General features: G+C 48.8%; 1 protein-coding gene across 1 annotated transcript in view; it reads left to right on the top strand.

Annotated features, from left to right (window-relative positions):
• xmas (RRM_XMAS2 and SAC3_GANP domain-containing protein xmas) overlaps nt 1-18,118 on the top strand; it is a 388,469-nt gene that overhangs the window by 100,179 nt on the left and 270,172 nt on the right. Inside the window, exon 12 of the mRNA XM_050172352.2 lies at nt 13,948-14,068. Within this exon, the coding sequence (XP_050028309.1) occupies nt 13,948-14,068 (121 nt within the window). The remainder of the gene's footprint in view (nt 1-13,947; nt 14,069-18,118) is intronic.

Raw genomic sequence — 18,118 nt, 5'->3', positions numbered from 1 at the left:
TCTTCCGCCGTCTTTGGCGGCGCTACATTAGTGTAGCGCCGCCAGGTGTCTTTCGGTCTTTACCGCGCTTCTTTTTACGGCGCCTTCTCTTTGCACTCGCTTTCATGTCGCCTTCTCGTGCCTCGTGCTGGCCGGTACACATTTCGTCGGTCTGGATCGGTCTCTTACCCACACAGTCTGAGTGATTAATAACTTAATCACCCCTCTCTTGGCTACCTAGACTAGCGGAGAGCCGCACCGATCCCTGAACAATGCAGTTGTCTTCCCTTGAGCTACGGAGCTCGCCACCCTGAGAACTACTCTCAACTGCATCGTCCAGCTCGCTCTTTACTTCGACACGCAGATCTGACTCGACATGGGTGCTCGAGTCTGTCAAGTCCGTAGTATTCTGTACCTCGCTAACGACCTCGCTACCATGAGATGCGACGCACACGCGCGGTAACTGTGCCAATTTGTTCGCAGCTGGCCTAGCTGTCTCTACAGTCCTCTGTTGGCACAGCACCTCGTCGCTCTCACTCTGGCCTTTAACGGCCTCTGTTGCCACTAAGGCATCGTTAGCTGCTAGCACTTCGTGTTCACCGATGAACGTGCTGCTACTCTCACAGGTACTATACTACTTTCTTCGGCTTTCGACCAAAATCTGCTATCTACTTCCCACTTTCGCCTCGTGCAGCCTACAGATTTCTCAAGCCGCTGTTGACTTCCTGCGTTTAACTGCTGCAAATTTTGTATCTGTTTGTTCAATGCTGCCATTTCTTTTTCAAGCTTTTGCCGTCTCTGCTCACGCTCTTGGCGTTCTTGCCTAATTCATTCCCGTTCCTGTCTTTTGCTTAGAATTCGTTTACCCATTTGTTCTACGAATTTCAAATTATTGCCACTTCCTAAAATTGTCTTACGAATCTCTGCTTCCGTCAAGTCCTCCTCTACGTCTACCTCGATCTCTTCACACAACCACAACAGGTCAGCTCTCGTCAAACACATTAGGACCATGGTCGCTACTTTAAGCTTTGGCTCTGCTGTCACACAAAACTTGCGATACCCATGCAAATCAAAATACAAGTAAAAGATCCCAGCGAATCAAATCAACAAACACAGCGAAATTGAAGCCTGGTAAATCTTACAGCCAAAACCAAACGCTTACCCACTGAAGCAGCATCATATCACCAGTCCTTCTCCGCCGTACCGAGTCAGCCAAGAGGTGGTCAATCTCAAGCCGCCTCCAACTTGATCAGGATACCGGTCGGTCACCATGTGCCAATGTTCGTCAGCTGCCGTTGCTGTCTCCGAGTCGTAGGCCGATTTAGGAGCCGTAGGCTGATCTCACCGCTGCCAACCGGTCGTAGTCGTTGGGAGGACCTTGGGAGCCCGCAAGACGAGCATACAGCAAACAGTTTACGAGCACACAGCTCACGAGTACATTTCGAGCACGACAACGAGCACACAGCTCACGAGTACATTTCTAGCATGACAATGAGCACGCAGCTCACGAGTACATTTCAAGTACGACAACGAGCACACACTAGCAGCCGACAATCGCTGCTTATAAGTGCTCTGCTCGACGTCATAGTTCGACGTCATTGTAGATGACCCGCCCTTTTGGAGGAGGAGGAGAGGGCTCTCGACTTGAAGGAGGATGAGGGCTTACATACACGTGGCGCACACACACACAGGTGTAATGGTCCGGAGCCGACGTCAGAGGGGCTTCGTAGAACTCTGAGCCGTCCCAGGTGACGCGGCCAGGTAGCACATTGTCTGGTGTCTCGAAAAGCTCATGGGGAGGTTTCGCCAATTACCTGCCCTCGAGAACTCCCCTGAGCTGACCCCGCGCCACGTGGCTGCCTGTTATCCGCAGTTCTCTGAAGTGTGCCCCGTCCGGTTGGATTGGAACACGTGCAGCGGGCTGAAATAGCTGCAGGCTGATCCTAACACCCCACATCATCCTCGGCTTAGACTTCCTCTCCACACATTCTGCTCTCATCAATTGTTCCGCCAGTACTCTCCGCCTTGACCTGCCTGTTCTGGATCCCGCTGAACCACACCCCAGTCGCCTCAGTTCCGTCGACTTCGTTCGCTTGCCACCTTCGGCACTGACTTACGTTCGCTTAGTGTCATCCCCACCAGTGCCCGACGGCCACTACATCGCCGCTCTTATGCTAGACGTCCTACTTACACACGGGATCACAGTACCTCATACCGTTTTATCTATTGCGGCGAATTGCATCTGCCAGCCAGTGGTCAATTTTGGCTTGACGACACAAGTGCTGCCACACGGAAGGTCTCTGGCCCAGCTTTGCTCATTCGAGGATCGCTCAATAGCATCTATTGCAGTAGACGACAATTCAGCCGATCCTACTCTACCATCGCAGTCGGCAACTTGTACCATCGCCGACTTACAGAAAATGATTGCGCCCGACATGCCGTCCGTGCACGCTCGTGAGCTCTACCGCATTCTGTTTTCCTACCGCAATATTTTTTTACTTTAACGATCGTCCTTTGGCCCAAACTACAGCTGTTAAACATCGCAATAACACCGGCGATGCCCCTCCTATTCATCGCCACCCATATCGAGTGTCACCGGCTGGGCGTCAAGTTAATTCACGCAGAAGTTCACAAAATGCTTGCCAAAACATCATAGAACCCTCGTGTAGTCCATGGGCGTCACCTGTTGTACTGGTAAAAAAAGAAGGATGGCTCATGGTGCTTTTGTGTGGATTATCGGCAACTTAACAGGGTTACCAAAAAGGACGTGTATCCTCTACCTCGGATTGATGACGCCCTTGACTGCCTCCACCGTGCTGGCTATTTCTCCTCTATTGACCTTTGCTTCGGCTACTGGCAGATTGCAGCGGACGATCTCGACTGCGAGAAGAGTGCTTTTCTAACACCCGACAGTCTTTATCAAATTCAAAGTGATGCCGTTTGGTCTATGTAACGCTCCTGCGACTTTTAAACACATGATGGACTCCCTTCCTTCTTCATGGTTTCAAATGGTCCACGTGCCTGTGCTACTTGGACGACGTTATAGTATTCTCCCCAACGTTTGCTACGCACCTCGAGCGCCTCTCGGCAGTCCTGGACGTTTTTCGTCGAGCTGGTCTGCAACTGAACGCATTGAAGTGCCAATTTGGCCGTCGCCAGATTACCGTCCTTGGGCATCTCGTTGACGCGAACGGAGTGCAACCGGACCTAGACAAGATCCATGCTGTTACGCACTTCCCTGTTGCGAAGTGCGTCAAGGATGTGTGCAGCTTCATCACCTTTGTTCGTACTTCCACCGTTTAGTGAAAAATTTTGCGGCCATAGCACGACCACTAACCGAGCTTTTGAATTGTGGGAGATATGGGGTTCTCCTCCGTACTCTTGGGACAAAGGAACGACAACACAGTAGTGCAAACAGTCACAAGGGCATTTATTGCACCTTTCATAGATCAATGCCTGCTAGCCGAGTTGCTATCCCCAAAACATGCCGATGGGCGCGCGACAAATCTAGAAGTCCGACTTACCGCGACCGCATTGTGAGCGAATATGTTCGCCCCATGCTGGATCCCAACCCCTGGTCGTTCGCGTGTACAGTCACGCGAATGGTGGCACGTTCGAAGGTGGCCACGCGAGACGGTCTCGCAGACGCATGGTCGGCGCACGCGCGGGCGGCACGTCCGCTCCCGCTAGCTTCCCGAACCCAAAGAGAGCAAGTGCCTTCCTTTCGGCACCCAAGTAACCTCGCCTGTCGGCGGCGTTAGCAGCGCAACACTAGCGCCATCTCTCGCACTGCGCTTCAACCACTCCGAGCGCTGCGGGCGCCAGGCCACGCGGCGGGCGAAGCCGCCCTGCAGGAGACGCGCTATGCGGGAAAAACATCAGGGGACGCGCGAGAGTCACGCATCCCCACAGAATAAAGACAGCCCTTTCCAGTGGGGCAATAACGAGGCCTCTGCATTCTTGCATCTAATCGACCTTCTCACAACGCCTCCCGTTCTGGCCCATTTCGTTCCTTCTGCACCTGCCGAAGTCCATACTGATGCCAGCGGTCACGGAATTTTATGGTACTTCATGGCACCCCGCAACACCTGCTTACTGACCGTGGTCCTAACTTCCTATCAAACCCCGCAGGGGTGTCTGCGTTAGCAGGCGTTTGGTGACACCACGTACCTGAGCATGTGGGGGTTGTACTTTCCCGCGTGTAGCCGTGTCCGGGGAAAAGAGGGTCCTGGGGGTTGAGCCGATGCCGGGTGTTAGGACCTTTAAGGCCCCCCAGCGGAGGCAACACACCTCTTTGGCCTCTGCTTCAAGTAGACGGCACTCCCGGACTGACCCACTCGGGGGAAATCGGCAGTCGTCTTTTCCTGTCTCTCTCTTCGCATACCTTCGTCTTTCCCTCTCCATTTTAGTCTTTCCTGTCTTCTTTTTCTTCTGATAACCTCCAACATTCCTGGCGGCGAGGGTTAACCTGGTGTGCAATGACCTACCTTGGTTATAACATATGTGGTTATAGCGACAATGCACAGTTGGCATAGTAGGGCTTGCTTCACCGTATACCCTGCCGTGTCCCCTTGTTGTGCTCGGTGGTGGGTGACTGGCATCGTCGCTGAATACTGAACACATATCATGGGAACTTCCAACCCCTTCTGTACCGATCGTCCCTCTAAAGGGGGGCGCACCGATGCTACGTTTCAGTTTTTTCTAAAAGGCACTCAGACTTTCCCGAAATTCCACGTTGTCCACAGTGATAAACCTGACAAGAAAGCAAGAACAATTTCACCATTCGTTGTGGCGAAGCATCTCGCAGAGACCATTGGAGGCGGCTATAATATCACCAAGCTGGCCAGTGGGGACCTATTACTAGAACTAAAAGACAAAGCACAACACGACAAGCTAACAAACCTTGCAGAACTTGGAGACATCCCTGTCAGTGTAACAGCACACCGAACCATGAATACGGCCAAAGGCGTAATCTCTGACATTGACTTGATGGACTTGACCGAAGAAGAACTCCTGGAAGGATGGAAGGATGAAAACGTAAGTGTACAAAGAATAAAGATCAGACGGGACAACAAGGAGCTGCCAACTAAGCACCTGATGGTTACCTTTGGCTCTAGCATGTTACCAGAGACATTAGAAACTGTATATATAAAAATCAGAGTACGACCGTACATCCCCGACCCGCGACATTGTTTTAAATGCCAGAGGTTTGGCCACGCTTCCCAGAGCTGCAGAGGGCGGCTAACATGTGCGAAATGCGGCATCAATGATCACTCTGCAGATGACTGTAAGGCTGAGCCCCGTTGTAGCAATTGTAACGGTGGCCACCCTGCATGTTCTCGATCATGCGCAGTCTGTAAAAAAGAAAAAGAAATAATTGCGATAAATGTAAAAGAAAACATAACTTTCAGAGAAGCAAGACAACGCATCTCACAACAACACAAAGGGTTTCCTTTGTAGCAATTGCTAAGATCGGGTGGATGTCTGATTTTCCCTTTATTCAACATTTGCACAGAGCACATCTTTTGCCGAAGTGGTACGTCGGGGGGCAGTACCACAATGGCACTTGGCAGACGCCAGCACCACGCGTAGTGAGCGTGCGGCAATGCCACCCGCCCCCATGGTGGGAGCAGTGAAGGCTGCCCTACCTCTCCCGAATTTGACCACAGTGGAGGCCTCTGCTAGTGCTGGCACCAGTCAGCCCAGCTCAGAGGTCAAGAAAAACCCGCCAACCACCAGGACGGTGGGCTCCAGGGCCTTGTCTTCCGAGACAAGGCTTTCACGGAAAACACACCACTCGCAAGAGTGCGTGTCCAGTGCCTCTCAAGAGGCCATGGACACAACACCCAGTCAGAAGGCGCAGTTGATGCCTAAGGAGCGGTGCGATTTTGTCGACCGCTCCAAAAAAGACAAAACTCCAATTACAGGGCCCCAAAAGGGCACTGTAAGCTAAACCAAGTTCATTCTCTTTGACACATAGCACAACATTTATTTTAATATGGGTACACCGATTATTCAGTGGAATATCAGAGGCCTGCTTCGCAACCGCGATGATGTCCAAGAAATCCTTAATGAACTAGCTCCAAAAGTGCTGTGTGTCCAAGAGACTCACTTGAAATCTAAACATAAACACTTCCTTCATCGCTATGTGATATTTCGGAAGGATCACGATGATGCCCTCGTATCATCAGGCAGTGTAGCCATCATAGCTGATAAATCTATAGCCTGTCAACACTTACAGCTACGAACACCCCTTGAGGCAGTGGCCATTCGAGCTGTACTTTTAAATAAACTGATAACCATCTGTTCCCTATAAATACCGCCGCATTTTCAGCTTCACAAACAAGAATTTCAAACATTAATAGATTAGTTACCTGAACCATATCTTGTGCTTGGAGATTTAAATGCGCACAGCAACCTATGGGGCGACTCGCGCTGCGACGCGAGAGGTCGCTTGATTGAACAGTTCCTTTTTTCTTCAGGTGCATGTCTTTTGAATGAGAAGGAGCCCACGTATTATAACACAGCAAACAAAACATACTCCTGAATAGATCTTAGCATTGCATCTCCTACTCTTCTACCTTACTTTAAATGGGAAGTTATTAAAAACCCTTATGGGAGTGACCATTTCCCTGTAGTTCTAAGCACACCAATGGCTAATGAATGCCTTCCACAATTACCTTGCTGGAGAACTGGCTCAGCTGACTGGGAAAAGTTCAAAAATCTTGCTTCGTTATCCTGGGACGACATGTGTGCTTTAAGCATAGACGCTGCGGTTAAATATTTTACGGTTTTTCTCCTTGACAGCTCCTCCAAATGTATCCTTGTAACAAGCGGATTGTCCACAAAACGCCGTCTTCCGTGATGGAACGATGACTGTCGAATAGCGCGTAAGAAGCAGAACAAGGCACGGGGTTTACTTTGGGATTCTCCGACGGCAGAAAATCTAGTCAATCTTAAACAGGTCAAATCCCAGGGTCGGAGAACGCGGCGACAAGCTAGAAGAGAGAGTTAGAAAAAGTATATATCGGGCATTAACTCTTACACTGAGGAAACAAAGGTTTAGAATAGAGTGAAGAGAATAAACGGTCGACAGCCTTACTCGCTGCCTCTGGTAAATACTCAAGGCGACAGCATGGAAGATCAGGCGAACTTTCTTGGCACACGTTTCGAATAGATATCCAGCTCGTCGCACTACTCTGAAACATTCTAAAGGTACAAAAGGCAAATAGAAAGACAACCATTAGAACGGAAAAGCACAAAATGCGAGGCATACAATTGACCTTTTTTCATGGCAGAGCTTCAGGCAGCACTAAATAGCTGCAACAAATCTGCTCCAGGTTCTGACCGCATCCTATATGAAATGCTAAAACACCTGCCATCTGAATCACAAAAAACCCTTCTTTGTCTCTACAATTCTATATGGTCGTCCGGCCACATTCCCTCTGCTTGGAAAGAGGCCATGATAATTCCCATTTTGAAACAGGGTAAGGACCCTTCTTTGGGTCCTTATTTCTTGACATGGAGAAGGCGTATGATACTACATGGTGCTTCGGGATCCTTCGGGATCTTTCTGCAATGGGCATTCGCGGCAACTTGCTGAGAATGACTGAACGCTATCGCTCTGACAGGACATTTCGTGTTAGAGTTGGCAACGTGCGATCTCGACCATTGGTACAGGAGGCAGGTGTACCACAGGGTGGAGTACTGAGCTGTACGCTATTTATTGTTAAAATGAAATCCCTACACACCATATTACCTCGCATGCTCTTCTACTCCGTCTATGTGGACGAATCACAGATAGGGTTCAGGTCTTGTAACCTTAGCATTTGCGAGAGGCAGCTACAGCTTGGCTTGAATAGATTCTCAAAGTGGGCGGATGAGAATGGCTTTAGATTGAACCCCCAAAAAAGCACATGTGTCCTGTTCTCAAACAAGAGAGGTGTACTACCAGAACCAGATATTAACCTTAAGGGAGAAAGACTAATGTTGAATTCCAATGGCGGAGTCGGAACAGCCGACAGACTTCGCGAGCGAGCACGCGACTCTGGCGTAGAGCAACGTCTCCAAATCTGCGAGTGGAACACAACCTGCGCCGCTGGAGCAAGGCGGAAGCGGAACTTTTATCTCCGAGTTACTCAGGATGCCTTGCGTGTTGTCATTTCCTTCCGCTGTTTGCTCCCAGCACCGCCGCACCGGTCACTTGTCTCTTCAGCGCTGTTCACCTGTTGTTTCTTTAAAAGTGCGGAATGGATATCTCGCCAAGCGTGCAGCAGCTTTTGCTTCCTCGCGAGTCGTGACCAGGGGCGCCTCCCAGCAGACAAACGTGGTAAAGGAAATACGTCACGCAGAGTTCAGGTCCACTCCGCCGATTTTGGCGGAGCATCTTTTTCTGCTCCACAGAATGACTCCCGCTCTGAATCCCCTCCGACTCTCTCATTGGAACACGTTACTCCGCCCTCACTCTGTCATTGGAACAAACTTGCTCCGAAACGAGCAGAAAAACTTGCTCCGACTCCGCCATTGGAATTCAGCATAACTGTCAGCCTTGAACACAAATTCTTAGGTGTTATCCTGGACACAAAACTCAACTTCATCCCCCACTTAAGATATCTTAAAAAAAGGTGCCTGAAAACCATGAGCCTGCTCAAGCTGCTTTCTCGAACAACCTGGGGAAGTGACAGGATGTGCCAGCTTAGCTTATACAAGAGTCTCGTACAATCACGCCTCGACTACGGAGCTGTGGTGTACCACTCCGCAACTGAGAGTGCGCTAAAAATTCTAGACCCAGTTCACAACCTCGGTATACGACTGGCAACAGGCGCCTTTAGAACGAGCCCTGTTGAAAGTCTGTATGTCGAGTCCAATGAATGGTCCTTCATCTACGCAGGATATTCATAAGTTTTTCATACTACACTAAGGCAAAATCAGACACCGAACATCCATGCCATTCCATCGTTAGAGGCCTGTCCGCTGCCACACTTTACCGTAACCGCCCTTTACCGTAACCGCCCACTTGTTAGAACTCCTTTGAGCCTGCGCTTGGAAGCAATGGCAGAAGAAACAGACATCCATATCCCAGAAAATATTCTAATGCCTCCCACTCGCCTTCCACCACCTTGGGAATGGCAGACCATGGAGTGCGATATCTCTTTTGTCGAAATAACGAAACATGCACCTGAGGCACACATACGATCACACTTCCTCTAACTCCAAGCGAAGTACTGCTGTGCCGAGTTTTATACAGATGCTTCCAAGTCATCTGCTGGTGTTGCGTATGCAGCTCTTAGACCATTTTTTTCCACCTCCGGTACTCTAAATCCCAACACAAGTATTTTCACGGCTGAAGCGTGCGCAATCTCTCAGCTGTAAAACACATCAAAGAAATCTCAATAAGACCATCATCTTCACACATTCATTAAGCGTAATAAGGGCGCTAATGAGTTTTCAGAAACATACGAACCCTGTTTTTAATGAACTATACACACAACTATGCTTAGCCTTAACATACAACCAAAATATCGTCCTATGTTGGGTACCTGGCCACAGGGGCATGAAAGGTAATGTAGCTGCTGACGAAAGTGCAACGTCAGTCGGCTTTAATGAAACGGATGTGAATAAACTCCTACCAGCAATAGAACTTAAGCCCTTGTTACGCCATAAACTGAGGAAGTACTGGTAGGATCAATGGGATAAAGCAGTAGGGAATAAGCTACAAGTTATCAAACCCAAATTAGGCAACTGGATATTTGAAAGAACAGCAAGGCATAAGGAAGTGCTTCTTTGTAGATTAAGAATAGGACATACTTACGGCACTCACTACTACCTTTTGACGGGAAGCGAACCTCCGACATGTACCAAATGTGGCAACAGGCTTACAGTTATTCATGTCCTTATCCAATGCGCTGAAATAGGGGCAGAAAGAAAAAAGTACTTTCCCTCCGCTTATCTCCAACATATACTGTTACAACCAGCATTCTTTCTCAGCAATGATCCCCTTTTTACTTTTCAATCAGTATTAAACTTTTTATTTGAAACTGACACCCTAGATGTCATTTGGCCAGGCTACTTGTAGCACGGCCTCCACCTGGAGGTCGTAGCTGCAATGAAAACGCTTTATAGAGTACGTGTCTCCCAGTCCTTGCCTTCAAGGCCCTGCTGAGGCACTAGTGCTAGAAACACTACATATTTTACTGATCAGCCCTCATCCCGAGAAACATATACAGTCAACGACTGAATTTTCGGACATGCCCGATATTTCTGACGTCTTCGCGGCATCGCCACGAGCCCCATAGAATCAGTGTATAAGGACATCTGAAGTTTCGGACGCTCGAACCCCCCGCCGTCCAATTTTCTGTACTTTCTGACGCGACGGAAGGTCATTTGGCTCCTCGCGCAGCGCCCTTGCGCAGGAAATCGACTTGCAGCCGAAGCATATCACCGCTTTGAACCACAACTACCCAAATCTAGCCGTCACACACTGATTTGGTCTGGCCACGCTGGCTATGTTCATCGCCGCACTTCCGCTTCCGCCTCCGGTGGAGTTTCCGGAGCGGCGCCATTTCATTTGTTTGCGTAGGCCACGTTTTGGCTAGCGTGGTGTGTGGTTGTGCTGTTGTCAAGTGTGCTCAGCGATGCTAGGCCTAGGTGCTTCGACGCTCGTCTGCGAACTCCACTGTTCGCAACTTGAGAATTTCGTTTGCCTTCAATAGCCCCCCACTCCGTCTTCGTCGACCTCGCCGATGGCATCGAGGCGCGGAAAGCAGTACCGTCGGTTAACGATGGAGAAGAAAGCCGCCATTATAAAGCAAGTCGTGAGCAGCCCATCGCAGGGTGACGTGAGCAAGGAGTTCAGCATGGAGCAAGGAGTCAGGTTGTGGGGGATTCAGAAGACTCCGATGTTGAAAATGAGGAGCCAATGCCTGCGCCTCCTACAAGCGCCGAGTTGACGCGAGGATTGTTGACTCTTTTATCGGTGTACAGTGCTGACATGACCCTTGCTCAGATCAAGGTGAATATGATCGCATGCAACCGGAACGCCGTCCAAACAACAACCAACAAGTTCTTCAAGCCACTGCAGCAATAAAACCGGCTGCCCGACGATGCACATGTACATAATAGACCAGCAGTCGGCTGCATACAGAGTTTTTGAATGCGTATTTTTATAGTCACGTCACTGATGCTTTGGCAGGGTTGCGGAAACCTGGAACTTCGCCCTTTACCTCTAGATCCGAGAAAAAAAGAAAAAAGAAGTGCGTTTCTTGCATGCATTCATTTTTTCGGACTGCCTGAATTTTCGGACGTTTTTACGTTCCCTAGAGGGTCCGAAAAATCGGTCGTTGACTGTATTGTCATCGCAGAAACGATCAGTCACTATCATTTTTTATACGTGTATTTCACGCACTTCAGAGCGAAAACATTTTAGGCCCTTTTACAGCCACTTTGCACCATATGTATATTTAGCACTTTTTAGTGAATATTTTTAGGCCACTATATACTCCCTACATATATCACCAAGGGGGGAGTATCATACCAATTGTGGGGAGTATCATATACTCCCTACAATTAACACTCATATATCATTAAAAAGCACGGATCAACGACTTGGCGCTCTTTGGCCATATCTGGCCCTTGCGCCAATAAACTCTACAAATCAGTCAACTTCCTATCAAAAGTTATCGCCGACATTGTGCATTCATGCTCCACTCAACACAAGCTGACTACCTCATACCATCCTCAAACCACTGGCCTGACAGAGCGGTTAAACCGTACTCTTACCGACATGCTGTCCAAGTACGTTTCCAAGGACCATTACGACTGGGACATTGCCCTTCCTTACGTCACATTCGCCTTTAATTCTTCCCGGCACGACACCGCCGGATTTTCTCCATTTTATCTACTCTGTGGTCGCGAACCGACCTTGCCCCTTGACACGGCACTTCCTCCTGCTGCGATCTCAACAAGCGAGTATGCGCGAGACGCCATCGCCCTCGACGACCATGCACGCCAGCTTGCCTGTGGTCGACTGACGGACTCGCAAACCACTCAGCAGCGTCAGTACAACGCCCGCCACCGTGACGCACAGTTCTCACCTGGTGCACTCGTGCTCCTGTGGTCGCCCTCTCGTCACGTCGGACTTTCAGAAAAGCTCCTTTCGTGATACACAGGGCCCTACCGCGTGCTGCGCCCGGCGATGCCTGTGACGTACAAAATTGCTCCTGTGAGCTCAACCTCGTCATCTACTCTGGCATCTAGTGATGTCGTGCACGTCAGTAGGCTCAAGACCTACTACACTGCTTCCGAGTCCGGCGTTTAGTCGCTCCGAGGTGGTGCTTTTGCCGCCGGGGGTAGTGCTATGGAATAGTATTTCCAATGACGAAGAGGCGAGCAATGAGAAGACGACGACGATGATTGGAGGGTAGCGCGGGCTGTTGCCTCTTGACCAAGTGCGGCATATTACGTTGTAAATATACTTGTATATAGCTTTTCATCTGCATCTTCTTACATAACAATATCGTCGTGAAACTTGCGAATTGGCGCCGCGGCCAAGGGTGACAGCCAGCGCGCTTTGACATGCTCAAGCAGCACAGAACACACAACCCAGTGCGCTGACTACGCGGCTGACCTGCCAGGCTCACTTGGCACTGTGGTCCCTGCGGTGTGGGCGCACCGACTTGGTGTGGCAAGCTTGTGGCCTCCGAGGTTGCACTGCTGCGTGTGAGATATACCTTATTTATTCGAATCGCAGCCGATAGTTCTTTGCTATTTTTTTTCAAATAATCATATAGCAAACTCTAGAGTCCGCTTAGATTCGAAAATTTCAACATACGCACCAATTTTTAATTTGAATTGATAAATACAGTGCATCGCTGGTGCTTTCTAGAAAAGTCAGTATTGCAGCCGCTACTCGCTGCGCCAGTAGCCGTATAAAGTGCATGAATGACGCCTATTGACCTGTGTCGTATCAGTGTGTCATGCGTTTTTAGTGTGGCGTTATTGTAACAGCGCCAAACGGGCGATGCAACTATGCTGCTGCTTTCCAACAAAAGGTTATGCTAGCCACAGAGGAATTGTTAAACATTCAAGCAGGGTGGGACTTTGCCATTGATGAGAAAAATGTCCGTTGTTGGAGGGGCCAACAGGAGACACTCCTTGCACACTGGCCCCAATGAGGAGATAACAGCGATAAGGAAGGTAGCGACGTAGAATGAGCTCGGCATGTTCATATTCAATAAATGCTGTTTTCATTTTGTGAATGCTGTCCTTGCTTTTTTTGTTTGGCCTACATTCGAGGTAAGTATTTTTTCTCTCATTTTCTTTGACATACTAGTTCTGTGAAAACCTGCAAGGTGGAGAGAAGTAATTAATAAAGGGAAAATGAAATATCCACCCAAACCTAGCAAATTGCTACAAAGGCTTCGGTGTCGTCAATATTTGTGCAGTTTGAAGGGCGAGTTTACATATGACAAACTATTGATACAAAGACGACTTTTTGCGGAACTAATCGGGTTCATTATAAACAGGTTTGATCGTATCCATTTGTGTTGTAAAATTGAAGGATGTTAACTACGCGGTTTAATTTTTTCGTTATTATTTTAACGATTTTTGACAATTTTTGTAAGTCATTTGAAGCCCTATGCCACTGTTCTGCTTCTTGAGTAGTCATTAGAGATTTGCAGTTTTACAAGAACTGATGGTTGGTCTTGCTTTCTGACTCTGGTAACTTAGAACAAGATAATGCTTGTGCTTGTCTGCATTTTGTTTCCTTCTTCTTTTTTTGGTCTATGCACTTCTTCGCTCTGAGTTACCATAGTCAGAGTTTTGTAAGTTTAGCATCAAATTTGTTTCAAATTTGTTTTGTTTCTACAAATATGTTTCAATGGGGAAGTGGTACAAGCTGTGCCAGGCTAGACTGTTTCACAGTGTGTCTCCCAAGCCTCACTGGAGCTAATGACCAAATGACCGCAGGTGGTGAATGGGGGTCCCCTGCCACCAGATCCCCAGGAGAAATACCAGCCACATGACAGCTTCATGCTGGATGGCACGCTACGCCCGGCAGCCTATGACGCCACTGACCAAGTCCTGAAATGTGAGGCATTCTCCTTGTCGTCCACTTGGCAGTGATGGGTTTTGTCTTGCTCAGGTGCTCCTTTTTATCACATGGGGTAATGTTAATTGGAGAGATATGTCAAGTAGAAGTTAGGAAAATTGCACTTTTCTGGTGTGCTGTCTGTAAAAGTCGGGGAGAAAATCATGCGGTGGGAGGTGCCATCGCTCTGCGAATTGTGTGGCTCATTGATGCAATGCCGCCATCTTGACACTTCCATAAAAAGGAGAGAGCAGAGCTTCAGGTAGCTGCAGCACCACATTTTGCCAAGCAAAAATAAAAGCAAAGGAAGTTAACCAAAAGAGGAACAACTACAGCAGCGTCAGGGTTCACTACTGAAAGATTTGAATCGCTGCCATGCACTTTACACTCATTTTGACAGCAGTGAGCTGTGCATTTCTTTGTCCAGGTGACTTTTGGGGATCGCAGTGTTCATGGCTTGCGTGTCTTATGCTAATGCGTCCATAACGTAAAATTCTTAAATCTACCGTTGCATATACAGCATAGACCACTTGTAACGTAAGTTGCAAATATCTGCACTAAAGCAGTACTGCCCTGTAAGGACCGAGCAACTCGATGTCGTGGAGGCACATAGATGAGAAAGCCTTGTTCCTGGAACCGAGAAAATAGCAGGCACAAACGGTTGCTATGCTGCTCAGGGAAAATACTAGCTACCAGGAGGTTGTCGAGGTATGCAAAGATGAAGGGGAGTCCCCGGCACATCTTGATAAACCTCTGGTACGTCTGAGCAGCCCGAACAATATGTGGACATACTCGAAAAGCCTGAATGATGTTGAAATTGCAGTGTTTGGAATGTCCGCTGACTCGACAGGGATATGATGGTGGGCCTTCACTAAATCTAGCTTGCCGAATATTACCATTCCAGCTAGGTTGGCTACTGAACCAAGAATGTGAAGGAGTGGATAGCAATCAGGAACGGTGCACGCATTGAGCGCATGGTAGTTGCCGCATGACCGCCAATCTCCTGGGTCACGCTTTGGTACCATGTGGAGAGCTGAAGACCAACTGCTCGATGAAGGACGGATTATACCCAGTTTCAGCATGTGGTTGAATTCTTTCCTTGCAATGGCAAGGCGGTCACCATCGAGGCGTCTGAGTCGGCAGAAAACTGGTGACAACGTGATGCGTGACGTTGTGACATACTGGCAGCTCAAGGTTGGAAGGTTTCGTGATGGCTAGGAAGTCTGACGGAATTGAGGCAAATGCAGATGATGGTATCTGTGGTGCCATTCTAGTGGTTGATTTCATAGGCGTGAGGATGCCTTGCATAGACATCCTAGTCGTTGTGTCGATAAGCTGACGAGTGCGGAGGTCAACACTAAGAGCAATGTAGGTCAGAAAATCTACACCCAATGTGGCCATACGTACGTCTGCAACAATGATAACCCATCGGAAGTTGCATCAGAAACCCAAGTCGATGGTAAGAGAGCACTGGCCATATGTGTTGAACTGTTGTCTGCTTGAATTGGTGCAAAGTGCACCACTTCAAGGCACTTGGGCACACTGCCAGTCTAATTGTGCGGCAGGAACGACACTGACTTCTGCACCTGTATCCATGAGAAATTGTTGTCCGGCAAGCCTGTCAGTGACATAGTACAGGCAGCTTGTTGTACGGCAAGAGTCACCGGTCACCATCGGGGACTCTGCGGCATATTTTCTTCCATCTGCAAGGGGAATGGCACCGATGTATGCTGGCACTGAATTTGTTGTGGTACCAGCAATATGCGCCGCGATGAGGGCCAGAAGTGGAGCTGGACCGAGAAGGGAATCTGGAACAGCAATTGTGGTCACGGTGATGATGGTGGGGCAATAACCATAGTGCACTAATGGTCTCGGCAAGTTCCTCAATCATTTGCTCAAGGCAAGACTGCTGATCTTCAAGGTGTGAGAGCGGAACGGTCATTGTTGCCACAGTACCTGTTGCTGAATAGTCAGCAATGTGGTCGGCCAGCTCTGTGATTCTCAAGGGGCATGTCCTATGGTGTGGTAGTCAGGTGACTACCAGATTCTGTGGCGGGCACTGAAGGAACAGTTCACGCAAAGCGGGCTGTTTGCATCAAGCCTACAGCTACTGAGAAGCCGCCGCATACGACATAGAAGCTCCGACGCTCGACGGTCACAAAGCTCCTCATTGTTGAGGAGCTGCAGAAGGTGCCTGCACACAGACACGGACTTCCGTTGCAGCAGCATCGTATTGAAGTGGTCATAGGGGGTGGTGTCGTTGGGTGCGCCCACAACATCTTGAATCTCCTCGGCCACCTCTGTAGGGAGTGCCAAGGCAGGGTGGAGAAACCTCACGTACTGCAAGGTAATGCACTGAAGGGCGAAGATGGCCTCCATCTGAGTAAAACAGGCTGCAGTATTTCATGGCCAAAAGGACAGTAGGCGAACCTGCACTGGTGGCGAGGCCCCCTGCGCCGGTTGTCGCTCTCATTCATGGCCTCGGGCCACCATGTTGCAGGGACTGAGGTGAGGCCCACTACAACAATGAGTGAGTCGGCGAGCGAAAGACCTGAGGACCGTTCAGACTGATGGCAGGAGCCAAAGAAGTTCCTTTTTTTTAATTTCTTCATCCATTTTCTTCTAATCTCGCTGCAGGAGGCCGGAGACACATGTCGCAGTGCACCATATATATAAAAGGCTGCTGAGGAGGATGATGATTGCTGCTGAATGGAGCACAATAGCCAAAATGAAATATTTCTTAGGCAACATGTGCTAAGCATGTAGACCAAGCAAGCCGCATATATCTGAGAATCGAAGCATACAACTGGGATGTTTGCATCCATTTAAATTTATGTATGTTGAAAGGTTATTGTTCAAGGACCTGTGGTCATCACATTAAGCAGCAAAAGCAACACAGCAAAAAGAAAAAGGTATATACAGAAAATTAAGTTGCTGACTAATAGAATACACTAGCAGTTAAAGGAAACTCGGTGTGATGGCTTAGCAAATATTTTTTTAAGGGTGTGCGAATACCAAATACAATGAAACCTCGTTAGCCGTAGTTGCCGGAGCTCGGAAAAAGTATGTACTAAACGGTAGTACTGCTTAACCGAAATAGCGTGAGATTGCACACTTACCTGTAAAAAATGGAACTCAGAGAGAGTGCGATGAAAGGGCAAAAAAGCATGCAGTATTTATTCACTTTGTGTGACAAAAGTCTTTTATTTTCATTTTATGCTGTGGCGGCCAAGCAGCGATGACAGCGGCCTCAAACTCACTTGAGCTGCAAGCCAGCTTTTCTGCCAGCCCCCTGTTCTCGGCAAACACCCGCATGAGGCTGACGTAGACACAGCTTCCGCCACTATCGCGCCAGAATCACCCGTGCTGTTGCTTTCCATGTTGTCCTCATCACTGTCATTAGGCAACACTCCAGCAATAACAGAGGCAATGATGGAAAAAAGTCGGACATGGTAGCAGACATCTTTTCGCAGTTGTAGCAGCACTGCCGAGCAACTTCTCCTTCGTGTTCCAAGTGCCACACACACCGCAGCCAACGGCGGATCTCTCTCGCATTCCAGCACTGACTTCTTCGTGCCACATTCGATAGCATGAACGATGTCCAATTTTTCTTCTATGCCGAGCACCCGGTTTTTTGTCCAAGCTTCGGCATGATGCAAGTCCTAGCTTGCATGACGCGACAACACAGGTCACGGTTCCAAAATGATGTTGATGGTGATGGGGCTTCAACCTATATTTCAACCTTCAAAGCGCTCTCTGCTTTGGCACGCGGGGGCTGTTCTGATCTCCGAGGCTCACCGTTCTGCTGGGCCGACATACTGCCGTGATTGCAGTCATGGCACACCGCTGTGATTGCGCGATGAAACGTGGAAACGCGATGTGTTAATCAATATGTATGCATAAGCTGGTACGAACTGTGCGGATACAAACACATTAGCTTATATATCTGCTTGATGAACACGTTTCTTTCTCTTTCCAATACACCAAAGCCAAGTTTGGGGGTGCGTTCATTATGTGAGGTAAATTTCATGGATGCATTTTCTAAACAGC

The sequence above is a fragment of the Dermacentor andersoni genome, chromosome 6 (assembly GCF_023375885.2).
Source record: "Dermacentor andersoni chromosome 6, qqDerAnde1_hic_scaffold, whole genome shotgun sequence".
NCBI lineage: Eukaryota > Metazoa > Arthropoda > Arachnida > Ixodida > Ixodidae > Dermacentor > Dermacentor andersoni.
This window is presented reverse-complemented; position numbering and strand designations above follow the sequence as displayed.